We start from the raw sequence: 25,079 nt of genomic DNA on the forward strand, positions 1-25,079 counted from the left end.
GCAGAACTTTTCATGTATAGGTTCGAAATAAATTTAACACACTTATGGTGATTATTGAAAAATTTGAGTATGTTTAAATTCTTTTTAAACATACCTACAGCATTTAAATTCTTTTTATCCATCATTTAAATTCACATACGAACAGGAAGTAGAGGGAAAATTGCCTTTTTTGGATTTAATATTTAAAAGTGTAAAGAAGGAACTAAATTTTGTACATTCCAAACATTTGAAACCACAGCTGACAACACAACAGGACAGTTTTTAATAGTATGGTTTACAGATTAGTTAAAATTCTGATGAATAAAATGGATTTTGATAAAGAACTGTGGGGTTTAAAAGAAATAGCTAGATTTATCGGGTATAATGAAAGTGTAATTTCAAAATTAGTCCGAACACAAAATTGGAATAAAGAAAGAAGGGCAACTAGTACTCACACTAGTGTGGAAAAACAAAAAGTAATTAGATCACCCAATATATATTATCCGATCATCTCGAATGGACTAGTTTGAATTTTTAAGAATTTTGGTATTACTTTAGTAATATCTAAAAGTAATTTAAAAAAATTATTAGGTAACCCTAATAATAAAGTAAAAGACAGGGAGAAATCGGGCATTTAAAATATAATGTGAAATTTGTAATTAATATTATGTAAGACAGACAAAAAGAAATATAGGGGTCAGATTTAAAGAACAGTTGAGAAACATCAAAAATCAAGAAATTGATAAATCTCCGGTGACTAAGCATTTATTGATACATACTCACTCCATTAAAACTGTAAAACTTATTAAAAACGTAAATAATTACAAAGGACTCAATATAAGGGAGGCAATAAAATGTTTAAAAATAAGAATAATTTAATTAATTGGTATCTTAGCTCACTGAAAAATTCATTATTTAACTTGTATAAACAGGCAAAATGTAATGATAATATTACTTAGTGATAATGTCATTAAGGGTATATAAGAGGTTTTTTTCGGTCGGGGTATCAGTATATGTTTAGCGTTAATAATGGTAGCATTACTTTCGAAATACGTATCCGTGATTTTTAGTAATTTTTTGAGTTTATATTTTTAATATTTTTTAGTTTTTAATTAACAATGAATTTAATATAGTTTTAATTTTAAACATGTATAAAATTCTAATTTTAAATTTAAGTTTTTCTTTTTATTGTATAATTCTTTGAGGACATATGTACGAACTTAAGAAATCGTATAAAATTATAAAGATCAAACAAATAAAATGAGTTAAAAATTGTAAAATTCAGGAAATAATAAGAATATTTTTTAGTTTTAAATTAACATTTTCAATATATTTTTGATTTTAAATAATTGTTATACAAACATATTTTTAGGTTTTCTTTTTAGAAATTAGCATCTACTTAATAAATGTATAAAGGTGTTGTTGAGAAATGAATTATTTAATTTATATGTACATCAGGATGGATCAAATAAGTTTAACTCTTTTAACTTTATAATATATATTATACATATATTTGGAGTACATTCCTCCAGATGCACCTATTCTGCTAACGGTAACACCTGTAAGGGCTACTGAGACAAAGAGGAAGAAGTACGCCGAAATTGCGGCTGACGACCCAACCACTAGGGCCGCCATGCTGACGACACCTGTCGTGAGTGCTCCATCCGTCTACCCACCATCCGCCGTGAAGGTTGATAAACGTGTGCGAAAAAGAAGGCGGAGGAAGAAAAAGAAGAGTGGCGATAAATAAGATGATCTGCCCCAGAATTAGAGACGATGGAGGCTGTGTGTATTTCGAGCCCACCGTCTCATATTGTAGTAGCGCCTGTGGGAAGAAAGCTGCACCAACCGGCCCAGCTGTGGTCCGGTTGTACGTTAGTGGGTAAGGCCGGTACGCACGGTGCGACGTGCCAATCAGAGACGGGGCTCCGCTGGCTAGGTTGGCATGACTGCGTGTGGTCCAGCCCAGCTCTTCGTGCAGAGTGCGTGTCCCAAAAGATAAGTCCTTTAAGTGTCTGCTACAGACACTTAAAATACTCCACTTTGCCTGCAAAGTGACGGGTCACCTGGCATAGGATTGCCCCGAAAAAACGAAAAAGGCCTGATACAACAGGTCCTTTCATTTTTAGCGTTTGTGTCTGTTTGTTTGTGTGTTTTTCATAACCTAACCCCTAGCAAAGTCCTACCCCCACTTTCACGTGGTGCGGCCTGGGGAACAGATCACACTTTGGGGTCCGGCTAATGGGGAAGGCCACGTCGTGTTGTGAGTGCTTATGCTACGTTAGGCGTCCTGAAGCTATACCACAGTAGTTCCAGGGTGTCCAACATTATGTTGACCGTTGGAAAAAAAAAGGTTAATGTCTTTGATTAGATACGATTTGTGATATTTTGACATCGTTGAAAGAAATCGGTTCAGTGAGAGCTGAGAAAAAGTGGTAACAGACACAAACAAATAAAAAACCCATCATGTTAAAATTAATACCTTCTCAGCTTCGCATCAAAGCTAATAGGAGTTAATTTTGCTTTTAAAATAATCAACCAATTTCTTAAAATTAAAGTCATCTGTAGATATGCATCGAAGCATTTTTATGATAGTGAATTTAATCACTGTCAGATATCACTGGACCCAACTATACCACGTCCCCACTGTGCTTATTTTTTTTTTAATAAAAGAGCTTGACAACATTATTATAGGAAAATTATATGTAAAGATGAACAATTTTTTTAGCACATCAAAAGTGTTTTTTGATTTAAAACCTAAAATTTTTACTAGGCCCACTACAAGTGTCCCACTTGTAATTAGTTGTCTTACTAATTTTCTGGTTAATTGCTTTTGGAATTATATTTTTTTTGCACAACACATATCGCTATCGGCGTAGTCGGGTACTCTTACCGGAATCAGTGGCCTTCTCGTAAAGACAGCTTGAAGAGCCTATCGCGCCGTAACTGCGTGAGACCAGTAGGGCACAAAGTTTGGAGCCAGGCGAAACCTAGTATTGTAAATTGATTGATATGTAATAATTTATATGCTTATATAATAAAAAAATATTTAAAAATTTGTTATTTAATAATATACAATTAATAATCAATAAAAATTGAGTAATGTAAAGAAAAAATCATTTTTATTTCTACGAAAAATAATTACCCCACGCGCACCATTATATCACGTGCGATATCAGACCACGTGTGTCACTAAAGGTTAAGTATATATTTAATATTTAATATTTGAGAGTTTAAATATAATTATATTTTATAAATTTGTGTATTTTTTTTTCAAAATAACACATTTTAAATTGAAATATAAATTTACATAAAAAAATTTTAATCAACTACAAATAAATTGAAATTCATAAATTTTTATATAAAACAAATAAAAGTATTTATAGGGTGTTTCAAATTTTTTGAAATTTTAAAACACTATTTATTATCATTAAAGTACTACTATATATTCATAAATTGTTAGCTAACTACTCTCTATCATTATTTTCTTATGATATAAGAGTTATATGTTACAATTTAAATTAGTCTTAAAGATAATTATTAGGTCTCATTAAATAAAATAACACAATTTAATTCAAAATATCTTGTGAGCAATATTAGTGATCCGTTTAATACTTATAGATAATTGGTCGAAACCACGAATCCGAAGCTGCGAGACTTAATGTTGCGATATTTTAATGTTATAAATACAGAATTTAAAGAAGAAATTTATCAACATATTATATGACGTATAATAACATAATTAACATATCCTGTAAAAACTTATTTGTAAAAAAGAAATAAATTTCAGTGATTTTTTATTGTCGTAAAAAAAATGTATATTCTATATACACATTTGTTTACTAAAAACTCTTTGATATAAAATAATAATGAACAAATTGACATTTGTTTTTTAAATCTCCTGTAGTTTTCAACAAGTTATATTTTGTTAGTGTTTTATTTTAATGGAATATTATTCGTTGATTTTAATGTCTATTGCCATTGTCGTTATGAAATTAGATAAAGGAGTAAATTGCAAATATAATTGTATTAACAATTATCGTGATAATTATAAAAATTACATCCAAACAGTGATTGGTTACATTCGTTCACATATTGTATCCACTCAAATACAAAATCTAAAATTGAAAATAGATTTAAATTATATTATTAGTATTGAAGAAGCTTTCAAACCTGAGACGAACTATAATAATTTCAAAAATAACTATTCTCATACAATAAGTATACTAAATTTCAAGTACACTGAGATATTAAAAAACTTTCTCGATTATATATATATTATTCTCCAAAAATGTAGTCAGTTTTATGAAAGAAATTTAAAAGAAAATTTTATTTGTTGTGTAATTTCACTCGTAGAAGAAGTGAAAAATTCCAAGACTATGTTTGAAAATTTGCACAAAGCTATGATGTTTCTAAGCTACATAGATGTAAGATGTGTGTTTCAAGGATCCATTGTGCCGAATGTTATAATTGATGAAATTAACTTTTTTCAAAAATATGTGTTTCAAGAAATACCAGAGAACGGCCATTTTGATCTCAATAGTTTACCAAGTATTCAAGACACTACATCGAAATTTAAGAATTTAAATGAATTTTATACAAAAGCATCAACAAAAGTAAACAATCTCTATGAAAATAGTAATATTATTGACACTTCTACAAAAACCGATTCAACTACAATTCAATTTAAGGAATACTCTTATGAAGATGACTCTTATTTGGTCTATTTAATATGTAGTAAACTTAAAACATTTTATAACGAAAACATAGAAATTTGGTACACAAATCTCGGCTTTGAACAATTTCTCAACCCCAATAAACCTGAGTAAGAATGCCTATATTTATATTTAGTTTTATGCTAATTTTGTTTTTGATTATAAATAACTTAATATGTTTTTTTTAAAAATATAAGAAATTTAAATTTAAAGCTTATGTTATTTTTAAGTTAGACAATTTGATATTTTTTTTTATGGTAAATATGCAACATCTCCGTGTACTAATAAAAAATAATAATATTTTAAGAAATAAACAAACTTAGCATGTTTATTTATTTTTTAATATATTTATTTGTTTACATTTAATATAAATTACATAATTTATATTCAAATATTATTGTAATGTGAATATAGTAAATCCGTATCTTTTATCAAAATCTTTTAAAATAGTTAATTTTATGAAAAAAATTACATTTTAATAATATTCCGCAACGAAATTATTTTAGTGTTGCTATTTTGAATCATTATTAACGGTATTTATTATATTTAATTGTTTTTCCAAGTGGGTTTATGTATCAAATCTATACTTTTAATCATTTTTACAAAATTGAACTAAATGGAAATAAAACAATGTCTCATTTATAGTATTTTAATTTATTTCTTCTATATATTTACCTAACAATTATAACATTTTGAATACAGACTCATACCTCCAATAGATCCAAGTATAAATAAAAATGATGGAATTAAAGCTCTCAATATTCTTCGACAGGAAAATGGTTGGCAAACAATGTGTCACATAAATATAATTTATAATGATAAACTATTCAACATAGATTGTATATTAAAAGACCCAATTGATGACATGAATTTTCAAATAAAAAAAGAATATATAACACAATTATTAAGATGTAGATATACAGAAATAATTAAAAATTACCATGTAATATTAGGTGCTATATTATTTCTATGCAGTGAAGATAAAAAATGCTACAACTACAATTGCTTGATTAAATTATTTGATTCATTCAACAAATCCAAAATAATGTTTGAAGGACTGTATACAGCTCTAATTACTTTAAAGGAATTATCAATATGGGATTTTAGTTTTAGGTCTCATTCGAATTTACAGAAAATATTACAATGGGTTGAAGATTTTCTTAGTTTTCTTAATAATAATGAGTTTTTTCAAGATAATTTTATCGATAAAAATGATAATAAAAAAATCGAGTTAATTGAAAAAAAATTAAACATTTTTATAAATTTTCGTACACAATTTTATAATGACTTCAATAGCGATTTAGTTAATGTAAAATTCCGTTGTGAAATAAAAGAACCTTTTTATAATAAAAACAAAATAATAAATTATTTCAAGCATTTAGCAAGCACAACGAATATTCCATATTTTCAACAGTCAACTGAAACTTATTCTTATGCATGTAATTATTTAGATAATTTTTGTGAACTGGTTTACAAAAGTTGTTATGAAGATCTGGGATTCCGAAAAATTATGTAAAATATCAACTAGTTAAATTTAACAAGTAGATTTCGTAAAACTATTATTTTATTATTGTTAACCATTGTTTAATATATTACACATAATACTTAAAAATCATTTCTGAAATATTTTTTAGTAAATTTCTGAATTTATTGCAGTCTATGCCTGTACACTTGTTACAACATAATATTGAAAATACTTCAATAAATGTTAAAAATATGTTGTATAAAAAAAGATGTAAGAACCACTAAAGTATCTTATCTTTGATATTACAAAAAAAAAACTTATAAAGTTAATTATTTTGTTCTTTTTTTAACGAAAATTATGTTATATTTTTTGAAGTGTAAAAAAACCCAACAGGATAAAAAACTACTAAACATATTTTTAACTTTAAAGTCAAGTGTTAATCATTTATTTAAAATAAAATATGGATAATTGTGTGTATTTAATATTTTAAATATCTTCTTATTAATTGGTAATTTTTTTTTTTTTTAATGATAGAGCTTAGGTAACATTATCCTGAAAAAATTATTCGAAAATATCAGAACAATTTTTTAGCACTCCGCAAACATTAAAAGTGAATTTTTTGTTAGAAAAATGTTTTTTTGCTGTTTGTGTAATGCCGGCTTATAACCTGAAATATTTAACAAACCTGCTCTAATTCAGTCTATTATGAAAATTATGTTGTAACTCATTTAGTTTTCACTGAGTAGTGAGGATCTTTTATAAGTTTCGCCTCGTCTCAGATCACATTTTTTTATATGTTCATTAATGCGCAAGTTCATTAATTGTTTCAATTTTTTCAATATCTATTTACTTGATATAAATTTTTTTTTTCATTTTGAAATTTTATGTAATTTATACAGATTATCCACAATGTTTTAACAAATCTATTAAGTTTTGATGTACTAAATATTTTACATTCCTAGACTAAGTTAAAATCATTTGTGTTATATTTATTTTTATCAATAAAAAAAGGTTTATTTTTCAAAAATCTTAAAATAATTATTTTTCTAGAGATTTTTATATAAAAATTTTAATGGGTCAATAACAAATTTAGGACGAGTAACAAACATTTTAATACATTAAGTAATACCCACTTTATTCAAATGTTTGTAACTTAATGATTACTTGTCCTAATATTATTATGGACCCATCAAAAATTTGTATAAGAAAAATGACTATATTTAAATAAATAAATATTTTTTAGTTTTTTGTTACTTTTAATAAATAATAAATAAACAATAGTACAGTGAAGTTGAGACGTAGTGGGAACAGAACATAGTTAGGATAAGTAGAGATGATATCCGACAGAGATTAAAACTACTAAAATTACTGAGAAACACTGTAATGCAAATCAGTATGAGATTATTACTAATTATTAAAAACGAGTATTTACATTTAAGATAATAATTAAATGTAAAAAAAAAAATTGTTTTCAAATTATTATTGATTTTAATTTTTAATATGTTAAAAATAATCCATATAAAAGTTCAATACAAAATGTCATGTTGAACATATTATTTTTAGTACTTAAAATTGACAAAATTTTATAACTTATGATAATGTAAGAATTTTAAAAGAGCCAAATAATAATAAATAAAATCTTTCTTCATTTTTCTCGCCTTTATCCCATCTACTTGGGTTCGGCCACCCTTATCCAAAACTTCCACTATACACGATCTGATCACTCACACCATCTATGCACACATAATCCGTCTTCATATAGAATTCAATAATATCCCTCCATCTCTTTTATAGTCTTCCTCTACCTCTTTGTTGTGTATTGAGTAATGATAAGCTTTACGATTGTTATATAGCGGTAATACCGGTTTACACCCGGCCCAGATAACATGTAACACACGCGCGAGTGACAAATTATAATGTAATTTTCATCAATAAAAATTTCGTAAAAGTAATTGCGATGTTGGTTAATTATTTACTTAATTTCATTAAGTAAACCCGCAAAACACTCTTCTTTGTCAACATTCATTTCCATAACTGTCCTTACAAGCTTCCGATTTCTCTCTCTCCTCATTACATGATCAAACCATCTAAGTCTTTTTTCTCTCATCTTATTCACGATTAACGTTTATCTACACTCCCTCTTACATATTCGTTCCCTATCGTAAATTCTCTAGTCACTACACTCATCCATCTAAGCATTCTCATTTCTACTAAACTTATTCTCTGCTATATTCCCTCCAATTAACCCACCCGAGGACTCCTAGTCTTACCCTTAACATTTTTTGTTATTCCACCCATACTTTTTATTCTGATACATGGTTATCGTACATATTCTCTTTTTTATTAATACACCTCCTTAAGATACTTTTTCTCATTAAATTCTACTTTAAAACCTCCCTCGTAAAAGCTTTTTTTTCTTTTCCCTATACTTTTCTTTTAATTGTCTCACACAAAAAACTTGCTTCATCAGTCACTTTCCAGGCAAAAATACAATTTTATTTTTTGTTACTAATGTTTCTCTTCATCTATTAAGATTTTTCAACTAACTTATGCGAACACTACCTAATTTTTTCCATACTTCTACTAGCACTTCTCTGGTCCTACTGCTTTATTCTTTTTCGTTGATGCCACAGCCTCCCATGCCTCTTTCTTGGCCTCATACCTGGGGGTTGGGTTTTTGGCCTATCCTTATAAGTCGGCCACTGATTCCGGTAGGAATTTTTTCGTCAGTTTTTAAAGTGTTAATTTTTTTATTGAAGAATAATATTTTCTATAACAAACGTTTTTAATTTTTTCCAATATTGTTTACTATGGATAAGTTTGTTAATCGGAGTTGAGAGTGTCAATGTAAGCATTTATAGTTATTTTTACAGAGATATAATCGAAGTATAATTCAATGGAGGCTCTTGAGTTAACCAAAATAATATTGATTTAGATAAAACTATGTAAAAAATATCTGGATTTATGTTTTTATAGTATGGGTGTTAGTATAGTAAAATATGTTGGTGTTTTTGGTATTAATAAAATATTTGGCGTATTTACAAGATACTGGTTCAGTTTATCACTGTTTGGTTTTGTGGTTCTAAAATGACGAATTTATTTATATTCTCCTAAAAAATTTTCAGCAATTGACATATTCGCTCTTAGAAAATAGCCACAGATTTTAATGTAGGTATTTAAATAAATCAGTTAACCTATCGATGTTTTTTTCCTTTTAAGTAAGTTTTACTTTTAAAATATCAGATCGTGGTATATATCAGTAACTATTAAAAATTTACTTACCATCTTCCGCCTACCCCACGACCGAATAACATATGACTAGATTCTAATATTTGGGAGGAATTATACTTCAATCTATTTTTCTTCGCAAAGCCAGTGAATCGCCATTCACTATACTGAGCTTCGGATTTTGAATTACTTCCTCCTAAAACTAATCTCATGCCAGTCCAATCTGTTATTGGTAAGGGTTGAAATCCTTTTTTATGATAGTCAAATGCATTTTCCATTTTTAAAATTGCTAAATTTCCCTCGTTAGTAGTTACATTCCAATCTGGATGAATGCTCTGCTCGATGATTTTCATTGTTTCACGAACAACATCATTTTCCACATAAAGTTTAACCTATTGAAAAATAGTAAATTAAATTATTTGAAATAATGGCATAATTAAGAATAAATTATAGAGGGTACCCTGATAACATTCAAAACGAAGAGTTTTGAATGAAGAGTAAAGAATTTCACTCTTCCATCTCCTTGATAGCCCTATTTTTTCAATTGGAGTGTCGAGTTTTATTTCTAACTTCAATATTATTAGGATAGGTAAAAAAAATTTTTTTTATGTCAGTTTTTTTTGTATTTAACTACATGAACACTTCTCATTGAAAATCAAAACTTGCATTCAAATGACTTTTTTAAAAAATGAATTATTCTTGTAATTTTTATTAGCAATATTTTAGACATTTTCCCTACTTTAGGCATTCTTTTTTTAAAATCCAATCATTAGCCTATGAACACGAGAAATTTCAACATACATTTAAGATCACGTCAAAAATTTGATGTCAGATAGTAATATTAATCACTGTCAAATTTTTTACGATGCTAGTTTCAAATAATATTTAAAACTAGTTTTTACAATATAGTAGTTTAAAATATCTAAAACGTTCTCTAATTTCCACTGAATCGTATCTCTCGACTAATTTAATTCATTTTTCAATTCAATCTAAATATTTTCAAAAATTATATGATATGTATGATAATTTTAAACACTCATTGTAGATATAATTTTCTGTATATATAATCAACACATGTATATTTTCAACAAATAATTAGAAAAGCTTTTTATGATAAACACTAATCATAACAATAATATGAGTTGCAAAAAAAACACATGAAATTTAATTCAAATTAAATATTAATTTTAGATTACTTTTTATATAGGAACTGACCTCAATTTCTACATTAGGTATGCCAGTTGTATCATTTGCCGCATATAGTACTCCAGTGCACCAAGCAGCCGTTAACACCATTGTGGAAGTAATTAATACTCCACTACATTCATCTAGTCCATAGCGATCATTTTCACTATTTTCTATAATCCTCTTAATTTGCACACCATCATGAAATTCATCACCATCATAGTGGACGAAATATGCCTTTGTAGATAGTTTAACTAAATTTATTGTGATGAAAAATCTTAATAGAAACATTTATTATTATTGTGTTAAGTTACGATTAAAAATCATTAATTTCGTAATTATAAAACTTAAAAAACTTTATTCATCAGGCCAAATATGGTTCGAGCATTTTATATTTATTGTTTAAACGTTGTTGAATTTAATAAAATTTGCAAAATTTATCGAAATTTTAAAAAATTCGACATAGTTGCCCGGAAACAGTGATTTTCATATTTTTCCAAAACTAAAAAAATTCTAATTGAAGAAATAATTAAGATTGAACCGATATTATTATTATTATTTTTTTTTTTACAATCCCATATCTAAAATTTATTTGAATATATATCGGTTAATCGGTTTATCATAAATTACTCGATTACTCTTAGAATAAATACAACGCTGGGAAAAAAATTTTTGATTTTTTTTAATTACGTATATTTTTTAATTTATTAGCTCTAAATTACTTTTTAATATCATAATTTATAACTTATGAAGATGTCAACTTTATTTTTTCAAACGTTACATACGTATTTAATTTAAGCTTATAAAATAGTAAGTATCTAATTAAGAAAATAACTGATTGATAACAACTTTTAAATCAGTATATCGGAAGTTATTCTCATTTTTATACTTTGTCGGCAGTATATGGCACTTTGTGCCATATTTTCGTATATTGAGCGTCCACTCTTTTTTAAAAATAATACTAGTATTTTTCGTTCATAATTGTTTTAAGCTTTTTTTTTTAAGTTATTTTTAACTTTTTAGTTTGATGTGCTTTAAAAGCATGTTATTTTAGTTTTTTTAAACTATATTTATTATAAAGCTGAATACTCATAATATTTTATTGTATGCGTTCAACAAGTGACAAATCAAAGAAATGTACTATCCCTAAATCCCCTATATGATTAAGTTTTGTTAAATTAACATCTATATTATAATCAAATGTTTCATAAGATTTATGACTCCTTAAATTAAACTGTGAATATTTTGATGGATTGAAACGATTGAAAATACAGGGTGATTGGCTAACTATATCTCACGTAATATCTTTGAAAATACAAGTGTTATAAAGAAACTTTTTTTAATCATTGTGAATCTTTGATGAGCTGTTTCACAAGAAAAATTAAATTTCTATCATCATCCCTTATACTTAGAACTTGTATGAAGTTCAGATTTTCAAATGGCAAACCCATTTTTATATATTTTTGTTCATCATAAAATAATAATATTTAGCAAAAAAAAAATTATGAATTTTCAAATAAGATACGCTACTTTAAAATTTACGATATTTTATGAAAAAATTCACTAGTTTTTCTAAAACGGTCTCATTTTTATTTTATTTTAGCGATAAGAGCTACCGGTTTACTGTGTCAACGCACGTAGAAAGAATAGCGCTTATCGATTTACGATCTATAACGTTCGAGTCTGTTATAATTTTTTCTTAATAAACCCTAACCTTTAGAGAGCCGTGGAGCAATTAATATTAAATAAAATATTTATTTTTATTTAACTAAATCTAATGGTGTAAAAAAATAAGGTTGCCATTTGAAAATATGAAATTGATACAAGTTTTAAGCATAAGAGATGATGATAGAAATTTAAATTTTCTTTTGAAACACCTCATCAAAGATCCATAATAATTCAAAAAAAATTGTTTATAATACTTGTATTTTTTAAAATATTACATTAGACATAGTTAGCGTGTATCACTCTGTAGATACTTTGTACACAAAGTAAACTTATTTAAAAGTGAAGTCACTTTGTAATTTTAAAAAATCAGAAGAGATTTTCATTTGCAAATATAATTAATATCAGTAAACATAGTAAATTTAGAATTGAAATTTACTCTTCAGAAACATATGCACTACAGAAAAAATAAAATGTGTAATAATAATTATTATTTGATATGCAAAATATACGAATAAAAAGGTTTGTAAATTTACCGACTGAGTGGTAATAATGGCAAAAAGTTATAATAAATTATATGATTATTGGAAAACTCATTATTGTCTCAGATAAATTTAAAAGTACTTAAAATCTAACCTCATAATGAGGTTCATTTATTTATCCGTAACATGTTAAAACTAATTAATTTGTTTAATAATTTCCCATATTTATGGTAAAATGACATTTGTTTCGTTCTTTCCAAAAAACGAATCATTATATTAAATTCGCGATCAGAGCAAAATGAGAGTCTCTAATATAGACTTTCTTAATATTTAATATTTAATATTTAATTTCTTAATATTTGACTTCTAAAATTTTGTTAAGTCTCTAGTTTTATTATACGAAACTATTTAATTACAACATTAAACTTATTTGAAATACTTTTTCTTGTGATATCAGTTTTTGAAAATAGGTCACCAAAATTTATATGTATTATTATTTAATAGTTTTATTATTTACAAATTTTTATGTGATTTAATATGAATTTAATATTATAATATGGACAATTTTTGTATTTGACAATTTAAATATTTGAAACTAAACACAAGATATTTAAAATATATTTCATGGCCTAAAATGAACCTTTTTATTTTAGGCAACAAAATAGCGTTTTTAAAGTTTAAGTATTTGTTTTTTGTTACAAAACACTAATCATTTTTTGATAATTTGACCTTAATTTTAAAATGTTTTACTGTATTGTAAGTGCAATAGAAGTAACTATCATTTCTCCATACATTACCAAATGAGTAAATGACATGATACTGAGCAGAGTCGATGAGGTTATAAATGTTCACACGTAATTATCTTTTCATTATAAGTAAATAAATTATAGTATAATTTAAAACCTTTAAGGTAAATAAAAAATGTTATTATTTTCGTTTTTTTTTTAATAGTCATAAGCCTTTTTATTCTAAATAATTTAACATGGAAATTTTAACTTTATCATAACACTGAGTTTTTAATATTAAAATAATTCATAACTGGCTATATAATGGTTTCTCATATTATGTTATTTAAAGGGTCATAACTTTATAGGTAATTTTTTTTTTCAGTAAAAGAGGTGGTTTTATTTTTTAATTCAATTTTACCCAGTTAATTAACTGTACTCACATCTCTAATATACTATTAATAATAGTTATTGATTGGATACTCTAATAACGTAATATTAATTATAGAATTAAATTGAAAAAATTAATTTAATTTCTAAGGACATCATAATTAAACGTCAAAGAAAAGTATATAGTTTTACCTTTAAACAGTCGTCGCACCCAGTCTTCAGGGTGCGTGGAAACCGTTTAAATTAACCGGAACATCATTTATTTTGTTATACTTATTTTAAACAATAAATATAATTGTATTTATACAATATACATGTATAACATAATGCACATATGCAGCCACACTTTTTATATACTACGAGTATAGTGCATATAGTACTAAGTAATAGCACAAAACTATCTTCAGGGAAGTAAGCACCACACTACTCGCCAGTAACTACTGGTAAAATTAGTCAGTAGCGTTACTGAACCGATGATGTTCAGATTTCAGAAGTCGTTTTTTTGCTGTTCGTAGTCCATACTCCAAACATTATACATATTTAAAATGATAACAAATATAATTATCGAATACAAAAACATTAAGTTAGATAATATTATTTCTATGAAACTGATTTAATCGTTAGTTTTAATAATATTATCAGTCCTATCATATTACCTTGTTAATCAACATATACCTCTATCGACGGTTTTGAAACACCTTGATTTCATAATTCAAAACGACAACTTATTTATGTTTATTCTTAAATTTTATACAAAATAATTTTAAAACTGTGATCATTTTTCATTTTTATATATTCACTACCGTAATAATGAAACAAATTGTAAAAAATTTCAACTACTTTTAAAAACTTGAAAACGGAACATTCAACCAAAGACAAGCCAATAATTGAATATCAGAGAATATGATTCCATTAAAATTACACCATCAAAGAAAAAGATTTACCGGTAAGATAATACTAATTAATATAAGTAATAGAAGTTCATATGAACAAAGCTAACTCTTGAGTGTGAAGTTTACTTACCATTCTAGCCAATAATTTATAATTTTAAACGATAATTTATCAATATATGGGGTTGCTACACATAAATATTAACCTATTAACGACCTTATACAATCGAAATAGATGTAATTATTTTTACTGAAATATATTATGAAATATTTATTAGTAAAATTTAGATGTATTCAATAACACTTCAGGATTTTATTAAAATTATTATTGCTTAAATCTATAATAATCGTCTTATTATAAATCTACTGCACGTATCATTATTGTCTAAAACATCTTAATTTCCTTGAGAAATTGCTATCAAATGTTAAATATCAAATATTTGAACAGTATTTTTCATTCATCTATGGAAAATCTATAAATATATATGCATATTGATTACTAATTTTCATTAATAATTTTTTTTCATAAAAACTATTGTTTTGTATCTTACAAAAAATGTATAATCTATGAATTTTTTTTAATAATCAACGCATTGATATTAAAAATCCTGTATGGAATATTTTTGATTGACTATTACAATGAAATTTAGTTTAAAAAAAATTTTTTACTTTGAACTCTGTAAAAACAGATCGATAAATCCAGGATTTGAGGAATAGTAAAACTAATGAGCCAATTTAAAAAACTAGGTGCTAGAACAAATTTTTCTCATTAGTGTTCAATTACTATCTAATTTAAAAAAAAATGTCAACTGTAAAGCGTATTGATATTAATAAATTACTGTTATATCGTTATAATATCTTATTATATATTATCAATATTTATTACACGTTTAAAAACGTCTCAATACATACTAACAAAGGTTCAAAATCTAAATCAACAACACAATTACATTAACAACATGAGATGTATGGATATGTTATAATTAATTTAATAAAAATAAATATGATGAGTTTTTATAGATAAATTTTGGTGTTCTATTTATATATAGTTTGAAATTTATTTAGAATTCTGAATTCTTAGTATAATTTTGTACTAAAAATAAATTTACCCATCACATTAATTATGATATCTATCAATACTTAAATCTAATGATTTTCGCAAATAATTTTAGTTATCGATACTAGAAAATTTACTCGAAAAGTCGAAATAGTTATTGGATTACCTGGATAATATTTTTAATTAAGTAAAAAATTTCAAAAATTATAAATCCATCGAACTTTAAATTAATAATATAAAGGTACACAATTAGGATAAATTTCGGTTTAAAGTAACGCATCATTTATTTGTATTGATACATAACGATAACCAATAATTCATCAGCAATATATATATATATATATATATATATAGAGAGAGAGAGAATGAGAGAGAGTGTTCAGTAATTTAGGAATCGGGTTTCTATTGTCATTATTGTGTATAACAATTAACCCGATACCTTACTCACTAAACATTCTGTATAATGAAATCAGTTTATTTTCTGTTAAATAATAATAATAATAATAATAAATTATGGTTTTAAATGACTACGTGCCAAGAATTTTTTTTTAGCTTCAATCTTTAAAACTAAATTTCTTAGATCTCATTACATTATTTTTTATTGTAGTACAAATCCTTAATAAATATAATTATGCTCTGTATGGCTTATGTTACAATTTCAAATGTAATCGCAACTTCATATCAAAATTAATTCGTGATCCGCGGTGACCTCTGCCGGCCGTTATACCTCTGTAGTTTTTCGATATAAACTACATATTACTCTATACCTATTTCGTATATCTTTTATTGAAATAATCTTACTCTTGTTAAAAAACCTATGCAAATAAAATAAACGATATATTTATTCATAAAAATTTAAGAAAGCATCGATCTTAAATGGATATAATAAGTTCAGAGAAGTCAATATCAACATAGCAAGTCCTTTTAGATAATTAACAGGTCATATAAAGAAAAATTTACCTCAAAAGCACTAATGAAGCATTGGTGTTAAGCATATTTATGTATTACATTGTTTCAATTTTTTTCAAACAGGCGAACTTTTAAGTAGATTATTAAGGATTATTAAATACGTATTAAGGATATTTAAAGTAAGTGTTAACTTTTAATGTTATACTCAGATATATATATATATATATATAATATATTTCAGCTGAAACTTACTAGCGATACAGTTTTCAAAAAAATAAGGAAGAGCAATCTCCGTCATCTAATGATCCTGAGCGTTTTTCCTATAAAAATTCAAGTTTATAAATTTTCAATAAATTTAAAAATCTTTTGTTTATAATTATATTTCAAATATTTATTTATTTTCTTAAGCTGACTAAAAATAATTGTTATTTAATTATTTTAGTTTTTACCACAAAGTAAATCAATTTATGATATAATTGTACTTTTTTTATAAACATAAAACAAAACTTCGTTTATTTAAATATTTATAATTTTATCTGAACAATAAATAAATTTACAATTTAACTGAATTAAAATTCCCGGGGTGCTTTAAATAGATGTAATTTCAACAGTGTTTTTGAAAATATATCAAAAACTAAGTATATATATCACTTAAACTAAGTAATCCCTAAGTACGTTAAAAATAATAGGACTACTGAACCACAATTAACATAAAATAGTTATGTAAATCAAAATCAATTAATCTTATGTTTAAAAATTAAAGTGACATGATACACGCCTTTTTAAATTTCAAGGATCATTTCAATCCCATTGGAATTCACGCACATCTATTAAAAAGAGGTCGCTAAGGGTGTTAACTTTCTATACTGTATTTTAATGGGTTTTAAAGTAAATTAGGTGCAGTATGGGTGCACATGTTGTTTAGACTTCAAATACAATGCAAGGGTTTGTTTATCCATGTCTTAACTGATGAAAATCGTATAAAAATGTATTATATTATCAAATAAATTACTTTATATTAATACAAAAAACAGAATAGTTCTCTTAATATGATCTATTCAACTATTCATAAGGAGTATATTAGTGTAAATTCCCGTAAGTTATTAAAACATTTTGCGTCCGAAATGTTATATTTCACATCCATTTCATGCTCTTCGGTAGATTTTTTAAATATGTCCAAAAAAATGGAATTAGGATAAGAATACCCGTTATAGCCACCTTAATAGCTATTATAGCCACTTGTTATTTAGTTATTAGATCATAAACCATACCACTTATTATTAGAACAAATTAATTTTGATAATCACAATTATAGGTTTTAGAGCACATTAGTTCAAACATTTTTTAAAAGTATTTCTAAAACAAATACACTTAATTTATGGTTAAAAGTGTTATAGTGACCAAAATCAGTGCATTTATTCTATTTTTCTTTTGTAAGAAGTGAAAAAGATTTTTATTATATTAATAACTCCCTTACTTTTCATATAATACATAATAAATTTGAATTATAATAATTAATTATAATTTTTATATTAATAAGATATCAAGTTAAAGATTTAAATCAATTTTTACTTAGATTATAAAAATATTTAATTAATTACTATTTAGATATTAGATTTGTATTGAGAACATTGGTTTTTAGTGGCGTTATTTCAGATTATACTAGACTGCGCTAAAATTTTTATCAGCTCATCATTAAAGAAAGTCATCAACTCCTATTGAATCTATTTTGCTCAACAATATGTTAAAAGATCACAAATCATATGTAGTTGAAGTTTTAAAAAAATAGTTTTAAAAAAATCCCCTTAACTTTCATAATAAAGGAAAATGTCCCGAAAAATTACAATTAATATTAAATAGACGGATCATTGCAAAAATTTTATTGAAAATACTGTTTGGCCAAAATGTTCTTCCCAATTTTAAACGCGTCTAAATAATGGCTGTTCAAGATAAGAGAACCAAATAAAAACCAAAATAAAATGGAAACTATACTATTTGACATAGCTCCTCTGACGTTTGCCATAAAGCTTTACATTGGATTAATATTTTCTGGATTAAGTTAAATTTTGTGAAACACAGAGTTTATTGGGCCACCACGTAGTCCAAATTAAACACCTTCTGAATTTTTTTTTGTGAGGACATTGAAGAATCATGTATATAAACTTATGGACATGAAGGCTTTCATAAAATCGACTATTAGAAGAGAGATAGCGCCAATTACCAAAACAACTCTAAAAAGTTATTGCAAAAATCCAAAAAAGATTAATCGAATGTAAAAAGTTTCATTGTAAATATCTGTCAGGAGTTTTGTTCAAAAAACAAACTATTTATTAAATGGAAAAGATTCTACTTTATATTTATTATTTGGTCATTCTATCTCGAACAATTAATATTTACAACGCGTTTGAAAGTGAGGAGTTCATTTACCCGCGATCTGTACTCGAATCATTGACCTTGCTAACAAAATATATATATATATATATTTTTTTTTGAAAATCCAATCATTAATTAAAGTACTGATTTATATATCAAAATTTATTTATTTTCAATAAAGCGTTTCACGGTAGTGACTATCACTATCACATTTAAATAAAAAATAATTTAAAAAAAAAACTTTAACTCAATATTACTGGATCCCAACTTGACTTAACATTTTTTTATACTTATGATTAATTTTAAGTTTTATATTTCCATATATAGAAAATGACAACTTGAAGGTTGGGTCTTGTGTTGAAAAAAAACCATGTGGCTCAGAGGCTGCATGTCAACAGCTATCAAGTAATACTTATATGTGTATTTGTCCTCTAGACTCAAGTCCGGCAACCAAAGACTTAAAGTGTCCTAAGCGATACACTGGTAGTTTATAAAAATAATTCCTAATAAATTATATTATTGATTTTATTACTTTTGTCATATAAAGTTCCGATTGCACCAAAACCATTCATAAATCTAAGCATCAACAAAAATGGACATAAGGCGACATTATCAAATCCATTATTACAAAGCACAACAATCAATCCAATCCGATCGAAATCGATAAACGATACGACATCATTTTTTTCGGTATGTTTAATTGTATCATGTATATATCTCAACTAAAATTAAAGACATAAATAAATAATTATTACCATAAAATGTATGCCATACTCGAGGGGACCTATAAATTGAATTCATTTCTTCAACTACAAAATTAGTAGTATGTAATACCATTATCCTGGCATCAAGGATGTGCATTACATTAAGCTATTAATTTGTATTCTAGTAATTATACTTTGAATACGAGTTTAATTCATGCAAATTTTCTAACACTTTTTACAAATCTTATCTTGCAAATTTATCGATTCCTTTCAATTATCTCAAATAAATTAACCTATGTTTTTTTTTTGCTTTTTATAATAAATAAATCAAGAATTTTATGAAGTTAAAAAAATTTAAATATTTTTCGTGGCAATTATTATTTTAAGAGAAATATAGTAGCAAACGTTTTCAAAAGAATCATCATGTAAATTCAACGATCTATATTTTTAATTATATTTTCTAAAAAAAAATTGTTTGTATAAATATTCCAATTTTTCTTAGATGGTCCACAATATTTTTAAAATTGTAATAACTTTTGTTTCACAATATTTTGTGTTACTTTTTTTATTTTTGCTATTTTGACCTACAGTAAATGTGTATTTTCTTATTTGTCTCTAGTAAGAAAAAAAATTAATGAAATTTTTTTATAGTAGAAATTTTAATATTAACATTTTGAGTAATTCTTTGTATTTATTATAATAGACGTAACAAATAAATACATGTATTTATTTAATATAGTTACAATTCAAATCATTTCACTTAAACATACTCGGCTTTGTTCTACCTGTTAATCCTATTCTGCTGCTTGCAGCATGTGTGGCGGCTTTTGTAACAGTTGTAATCGTGTTAGCTGTTTGCTGTGGCAAAGCGATTAAACGTCCCTGCTGCAAACGAAAAAATAAGATAAAACAAAAGGTAAATATTAATATTTTGTAATTTTTATAAATTACACTTTAAAAAGTCTTAATTTTCATATAAAAGTTTGAAAATTTAATGGGAAAATTTATGCGTTTATTGAAAGTTTATTAAGGAAAATTTTGATAAATAATGATAAAAATGTTATACCTGTGAATGATTTTTTTTATATTTTATGTCAAAGTAACACCACTAATGTTGATATGACATTAATGAAAGCATAAATTATGTGTACAGATGTCTGAGGTACCTATTTTCAAAGGTATGATTCAGGACGACTGTTATGCTTTGAGCACTCAATACTCGACACCATCTTTAGAAGACAACATAATAAGAGATACTATACTAATACCTTATTTGAGCAAAGACTGTATATCCCACATGGAGGAAATTGGTCAGGGATATTTCGGAAATGTTTATAAAGGTATATAAATTTTTATATTAATGATTAGCACATTTTTTTTTTTTGTAGTTTGATATACAGAGTAACCAGTTTTATCATAAACAGTCCAATACTTGCAAAATGAAAATAATTCAAAGAATATATTTTTATAGCTACATATAATACACGGTATTCAGAATTTAATGAACCAGCAGATTTTTTGATTAAATAAAAATAATATATATATATAAATTTTTTTTTCTTTTAGATACATGTTTTCTCAATTTATCATTTGTCAAGTTTTTTATGTTCATCTCTTAAATAATAAAAAGGGGTCAACTTTTATGTTCTAATTACAGCATAAATTTCTTCCTTCATCTATCCAAATGATCCAATCATTTTAATTGTTCCATTAAAATAATTTTATTGACCCTTTACAGGAACACTGACACATACAGATGGAAAAGTTGAAACTGTAGCAATTAAAGTACTAAAAGATCATGCTAATGCAGAAGCTAAAGAAGATTTTATGCGAGAAGTGGAGATTATGACTTATTTCAGACATCAGAATATTCTTACATTAATTGGAGTGTGTCCACAAGGTAATAAAAGTTTGTACTTTTTATATTTCACATATCTGTTTTTGTAATTTTCCTTACTTTTTCGTATAAAAAATAAGAATTATAGAGTCATGATTTAAATGAATTTTTTATAAAAGTTTTTATTTAATATTTTTTTAATAATATTACTATAATTATTTAAAAATATCTTTTCTTTTCTGTTTTATAATTTTGCAAGATCATAAAAATTCATGATTAAATTACTTTTTTAATGATGTTTTAAAATGCTTAAAAAAGTTATAACTGTAACTGAAACCATAACTTTATCAAGTTGGTTATAATTAGGTTACTATTTTACAACTATTTAAGTTAATAATATTCAACAACAATAACATTCGTCAAAACAAAAAATTTTTAATTTAAATTGTAAAAATATTATTTATATAAAAACTTAAAAAAAAATAAAATTGTAATAACAATTACAATGAACGTCTTTAAAACTAAAGTCCTGATCTTGTAAAACCAAACTTTTTTCAAATTTCAACCCGAAGTTACGATGATTTTTTTTTAAATATATATACTAAAAATGTATTCACTACGAATAGCATTTTGAAGTTTAAATTTAAGAAAAATAATATCTTTCTATTTAATTTGACAATTATAGATCAAAAATTGTTTAAAATGCACTTGTGTAACATTAAACATTATATCTGAATTCTATTCTTGAATACATCACAATAATAATAATTTTAATGTAATTTTTACAGAAGACAAATATTCTCCTTGGATGGTTTTCGAATATATGGCTTATGGTGACTTAACTGAAGTGTTGCGTAATAGTAGTGAACAATTCACAAGTTACTCATCGGATCTACCTATTTTAGACAAAGTACTTATTGAACTTGCATTAGAGTATACTACAATTGCATTAGCGTTATTAATTGCACATGAATTATCTATGTTACGTGTGAATTTTTCTCATTCTACGCGAGTTTTGAGTCAATAATGATAAAAAAAAACTATTATTAAATATTTTTGAAGAATTAAAGAAAGAAATTAATTATGCTCTTTATTTAAATCAAACATTACCGGTATTATTATAGTTAAACTTTGTTACCTGTACTCGAGTAAAAAATTATTAATTAAAACCATTCTATTATGTAATATTATTATTATTATATTATCATTTTATCATTAATTATTTAATGAAAAAAAAACTGATCAACTTAATTCAACCATAATTATAGGACGCTCTATTGATTATATCATTACAAATAGCAGCTGGTATGAAATATTTAGCCAGCCAGCGGTTTGTACACAGAGACCTTGCATGCAGAAACTGTCTTGTAGGAAACAACTTAATTGTGAAAATTGCTGATTTTGGAATGAGTCGAGATATATATACTTGTGATTATTATAAAGTTAGTATGCTACTTTTTATAAAAACACTAAAAATTGTTTCTACAAAATCAAAAATATTGCACTATTATTACAATAAAAATGTAACTAAAAAAATATGACTTTTGGCCTTTTATTTTAATTAAATTTAGTTTAACGATGCAGTTGTCTATGGATATTTATATTAATTTATTAGTAATATAAAGAAAAAAAGCTAAAAAGCTTATAAGAAATCAATATTTTTATATAATTTATCTCAAATTATCATTTCATGATCTTATCTTATTAATAGTGCAATGTAATAATAATTGTAATTGTTTGAATTAAATATAAACATAATTTTTGAATAAAATGATTTTTTTTTTATGAACTTTTTAATTCTTTTTACATCACATTATTATTTATCATAAAAAATTATGATTTTTAGGTAGGAGGTTCCCGACTTCTTCCTGTACGATGGATGTCACCTGAGAGTGTTGTTTACGGTAAATTTACTTTGGAATCAGACGTATGGTCATTTGGAATTGTACTGTGGGAAATCTATTCGATGGGAAAACAGCCATACTATGGGTACTCCAATGACGAGGTATGCAACAGAATTATTGATTGTTTATGTATTTTATGAATCTTTTTTTTGTAGGTATTAAAATTAATCCACGATGGAGTATTGCTTGAACTTCCACTCAATTGTCCGCCCGTCATTTGTGTTTTAATGAATGGCTGCTGGAAAAGTGACCCTAAAGAACGTTTGAAATTTTCAGACATATACGAAAGACTTAAAAATGTAACCAAACGACCTGAGCTGGATAGCCCTTTACCTCGACCTCCAGCATTACCAGCTATTGTAGATCATCTCAGTCTTAGAAAAATACCATCAGAAGAGCTATTAGACATTGACAATTATTTATGTCCAGATGAACTAGACAGTTTAAGAGAATATATATTGCCTTTGCCATATTAAAACAGTTGCTTGGTCAATTTTAGTTCCTTTATAACTATTAATAAGTGTTATATACTTCAATGTTGAGAAATAATTATTTCATCAAATTGAGAATTTTGATATTACTATTTTTTTATTGTATAAATAATTATACATGGCTCATTGTGATTGCATTATAAAAATACTCAATATACCATATTTAAATGTTTCTTTAAAATTTAATCGTATTTATCATTTAAATGTATATACACATTATAAAATTTGTAAATATTCACTTATAATATACACATTAATTAACTAAATATTTTATAATCACTGTTCTTAAATTACCAAAAAACGATATAATTAAAACATGATGTATTCATTTTTCATATTATATTTTATTATTTAAAAATATATTCAAAATAATAATGAGCATTTTCTAGAGATTTACTTATTTTATGGTCAGTAAATAATTTTAGACTTTAAAAACTCACGAAGACATTTATAAACTAAATGTATGATTAGCGCGCATTAATATTTGTCTTAACTCTTGCCATTATTTTTGTATTTTTTACAAATTGGAAGTATAAATTTTCTAAGTTTTACAATTTTTAATATTTAATTGAATTAATAGAAATATTGAACAAATCTTTGGTCTGCTTAAGTGACTTGTTATGTGTAATAACATATCTCAATCTAATACTCTTTAAATATGTTTGGGTTTAACTTCATTCATCCGTTCCAGATCCGCCTTCTCCGGACTTGATCATATACACAACTCCAAAGGTGAGGACTGATCCGACAATAAAAATAATAAGTCCGTCAACTTCCATTTTTTTTTTTCTTTGTATTTTGCAGGCACGAGTGTAAATTTTTACAGTATTTATATTTTTCAAATTTGTTTAAAATACTAGTTTTTGTTTAATGACATATTTATTTTGTAAATCACTATAATCTTCATTAATAATTTACTTTAATTCAGGCCAGAATTAATATTTAACAAGAATAATTTATTTTATGCTTAACAAAAACAGTACTCAACATATATAATAATGATATATGTATAGTAGCAAGTATAAATGTACAAATTCAATGGTACTAATAAGTATTAAAAGAGAACAATAACTAATTCAA

At 25.4% G+C, this 25,079-nt stretch overlaps 2 protein-coding genes and 1 long non-coding RNA gene across 3 annotated transcripts; all 3 read left to right on the forward strand.

Moving 5' to 3' along the window:
• The first annotated feature begins 3,886 nt into the window (after positions 1-3,886).
• On the forward strand, positions 3,887-7,152 carry LOC126898798 (uncharacterized). Its single transcript, XM_050673155.1, has 2 exons — positions 3,887-4,804; positions 5,397-7,152. The coding sequence occupies exons 1-2, from the start codon at positions 3,924-3,926 to the stop codon at positions 6,208-6,210; spliced, it is 1,695 nt and encodes a 564-aa protein (XP_050529112.1). The 5' UTR covers positions 3,887-3,923; the 3' UTR covers positions 6,211-7,152.
• A 7,180-nt stretch (positions 7,153-14,332) lies between these two features.
• Positions 14,333-24,241, forward strand: LOC126898799 (tyrosine-protein kinase transmembrane receptor Ror-like). The gene is made up of 10 exons (XM_050673156.1): positions 14,333-14,780; positions 19,391-19,546; positions 19,611-19,753; positions 20,507-20,683; positions 20,921-21,107; positions 21,506-21,667; positions 22,393-22,514; positions 22,873-23,046; positions 23,451-23,609; positions 23,664-24,241. The coding sequence occupies exons 1-10, from the start codon at positions 14,738-14,740 to the stop codon at positions 23,982-23,984; spliced, it is 1,644 nt and encodes a 547-aa protein (XP_050529113.1). The 5' UTR covers positions 14,333-14,737; the 3' UTR covers positions 23,985-24,241.
• LOC126898903 (uncharacterized) lies at positions 15,969-19,375 on the forward strand. Its single transcript, XR_007702422.1, has 3 exons — positions 15,969-16,720; positions 16,814-16,869; positions 16,932-19,375. It is a non-coding gene; the product is annotated as an uncharacterized LOC126898903 (long non-coding RNA).
• Positions 24,242-25,079: the final 838 nt, after the last annotated feature.

This window comes from Daktulosphaira vitifoliae, unplaced genomic scaffold (assembly GCF_025091365.1).
Source record: "Daktulosphaira vitifoliae isolate Bord-2020 unplaced genomic scaffold, ASM2509136v1 Scaffold_2, whole genome shotgun sequence".
Lineage (NCBI taxonomy): Eukaryota > Metazoa > Arthropoda > Insecta > Hemiptera > Phylloxeridae > Daktulosphaira > Daktulosphaira vitifoliae.

Excerpts from the sequence above, each read along its gene's own strand:
- LOC126898798 (XM_050673155.1), top strand. The coding sequence starts at position 3,924 with ATGGAATATTATTCGTTGATTTTAATGTCTATTGCCATTGTCGTTATG. Across the intron at positions 4,805-5,396 it reads CTCAACCCCAATAAACCTGA|ACTCATACCTCCAATAGATC; the intron begins GTAAGAATGCCT and ends TTTTGAATACAG.
- LOC126898799 (XM_050673156.1), top strand. The coding sequence starts at position 14,738 with ATGATTCCATTAAAATTACACCATCAAAGAAAAAGATTTACCG. Across the intron at positions 19,754-20,506 it reads ATACGACATCATTTTTTTCG|TTACAATTCAAATCATTTCA; the intron begins GTATGTTTAATT and ends TATTTAATATAG. Across the intron at positions 23,610-23,663 it reads ATGGGTACTCCAATGACGAG|GTATTAAAATTAATCCACGA; the intron begins GTATGCAACAGA and ends TTTTTTTTGTAG.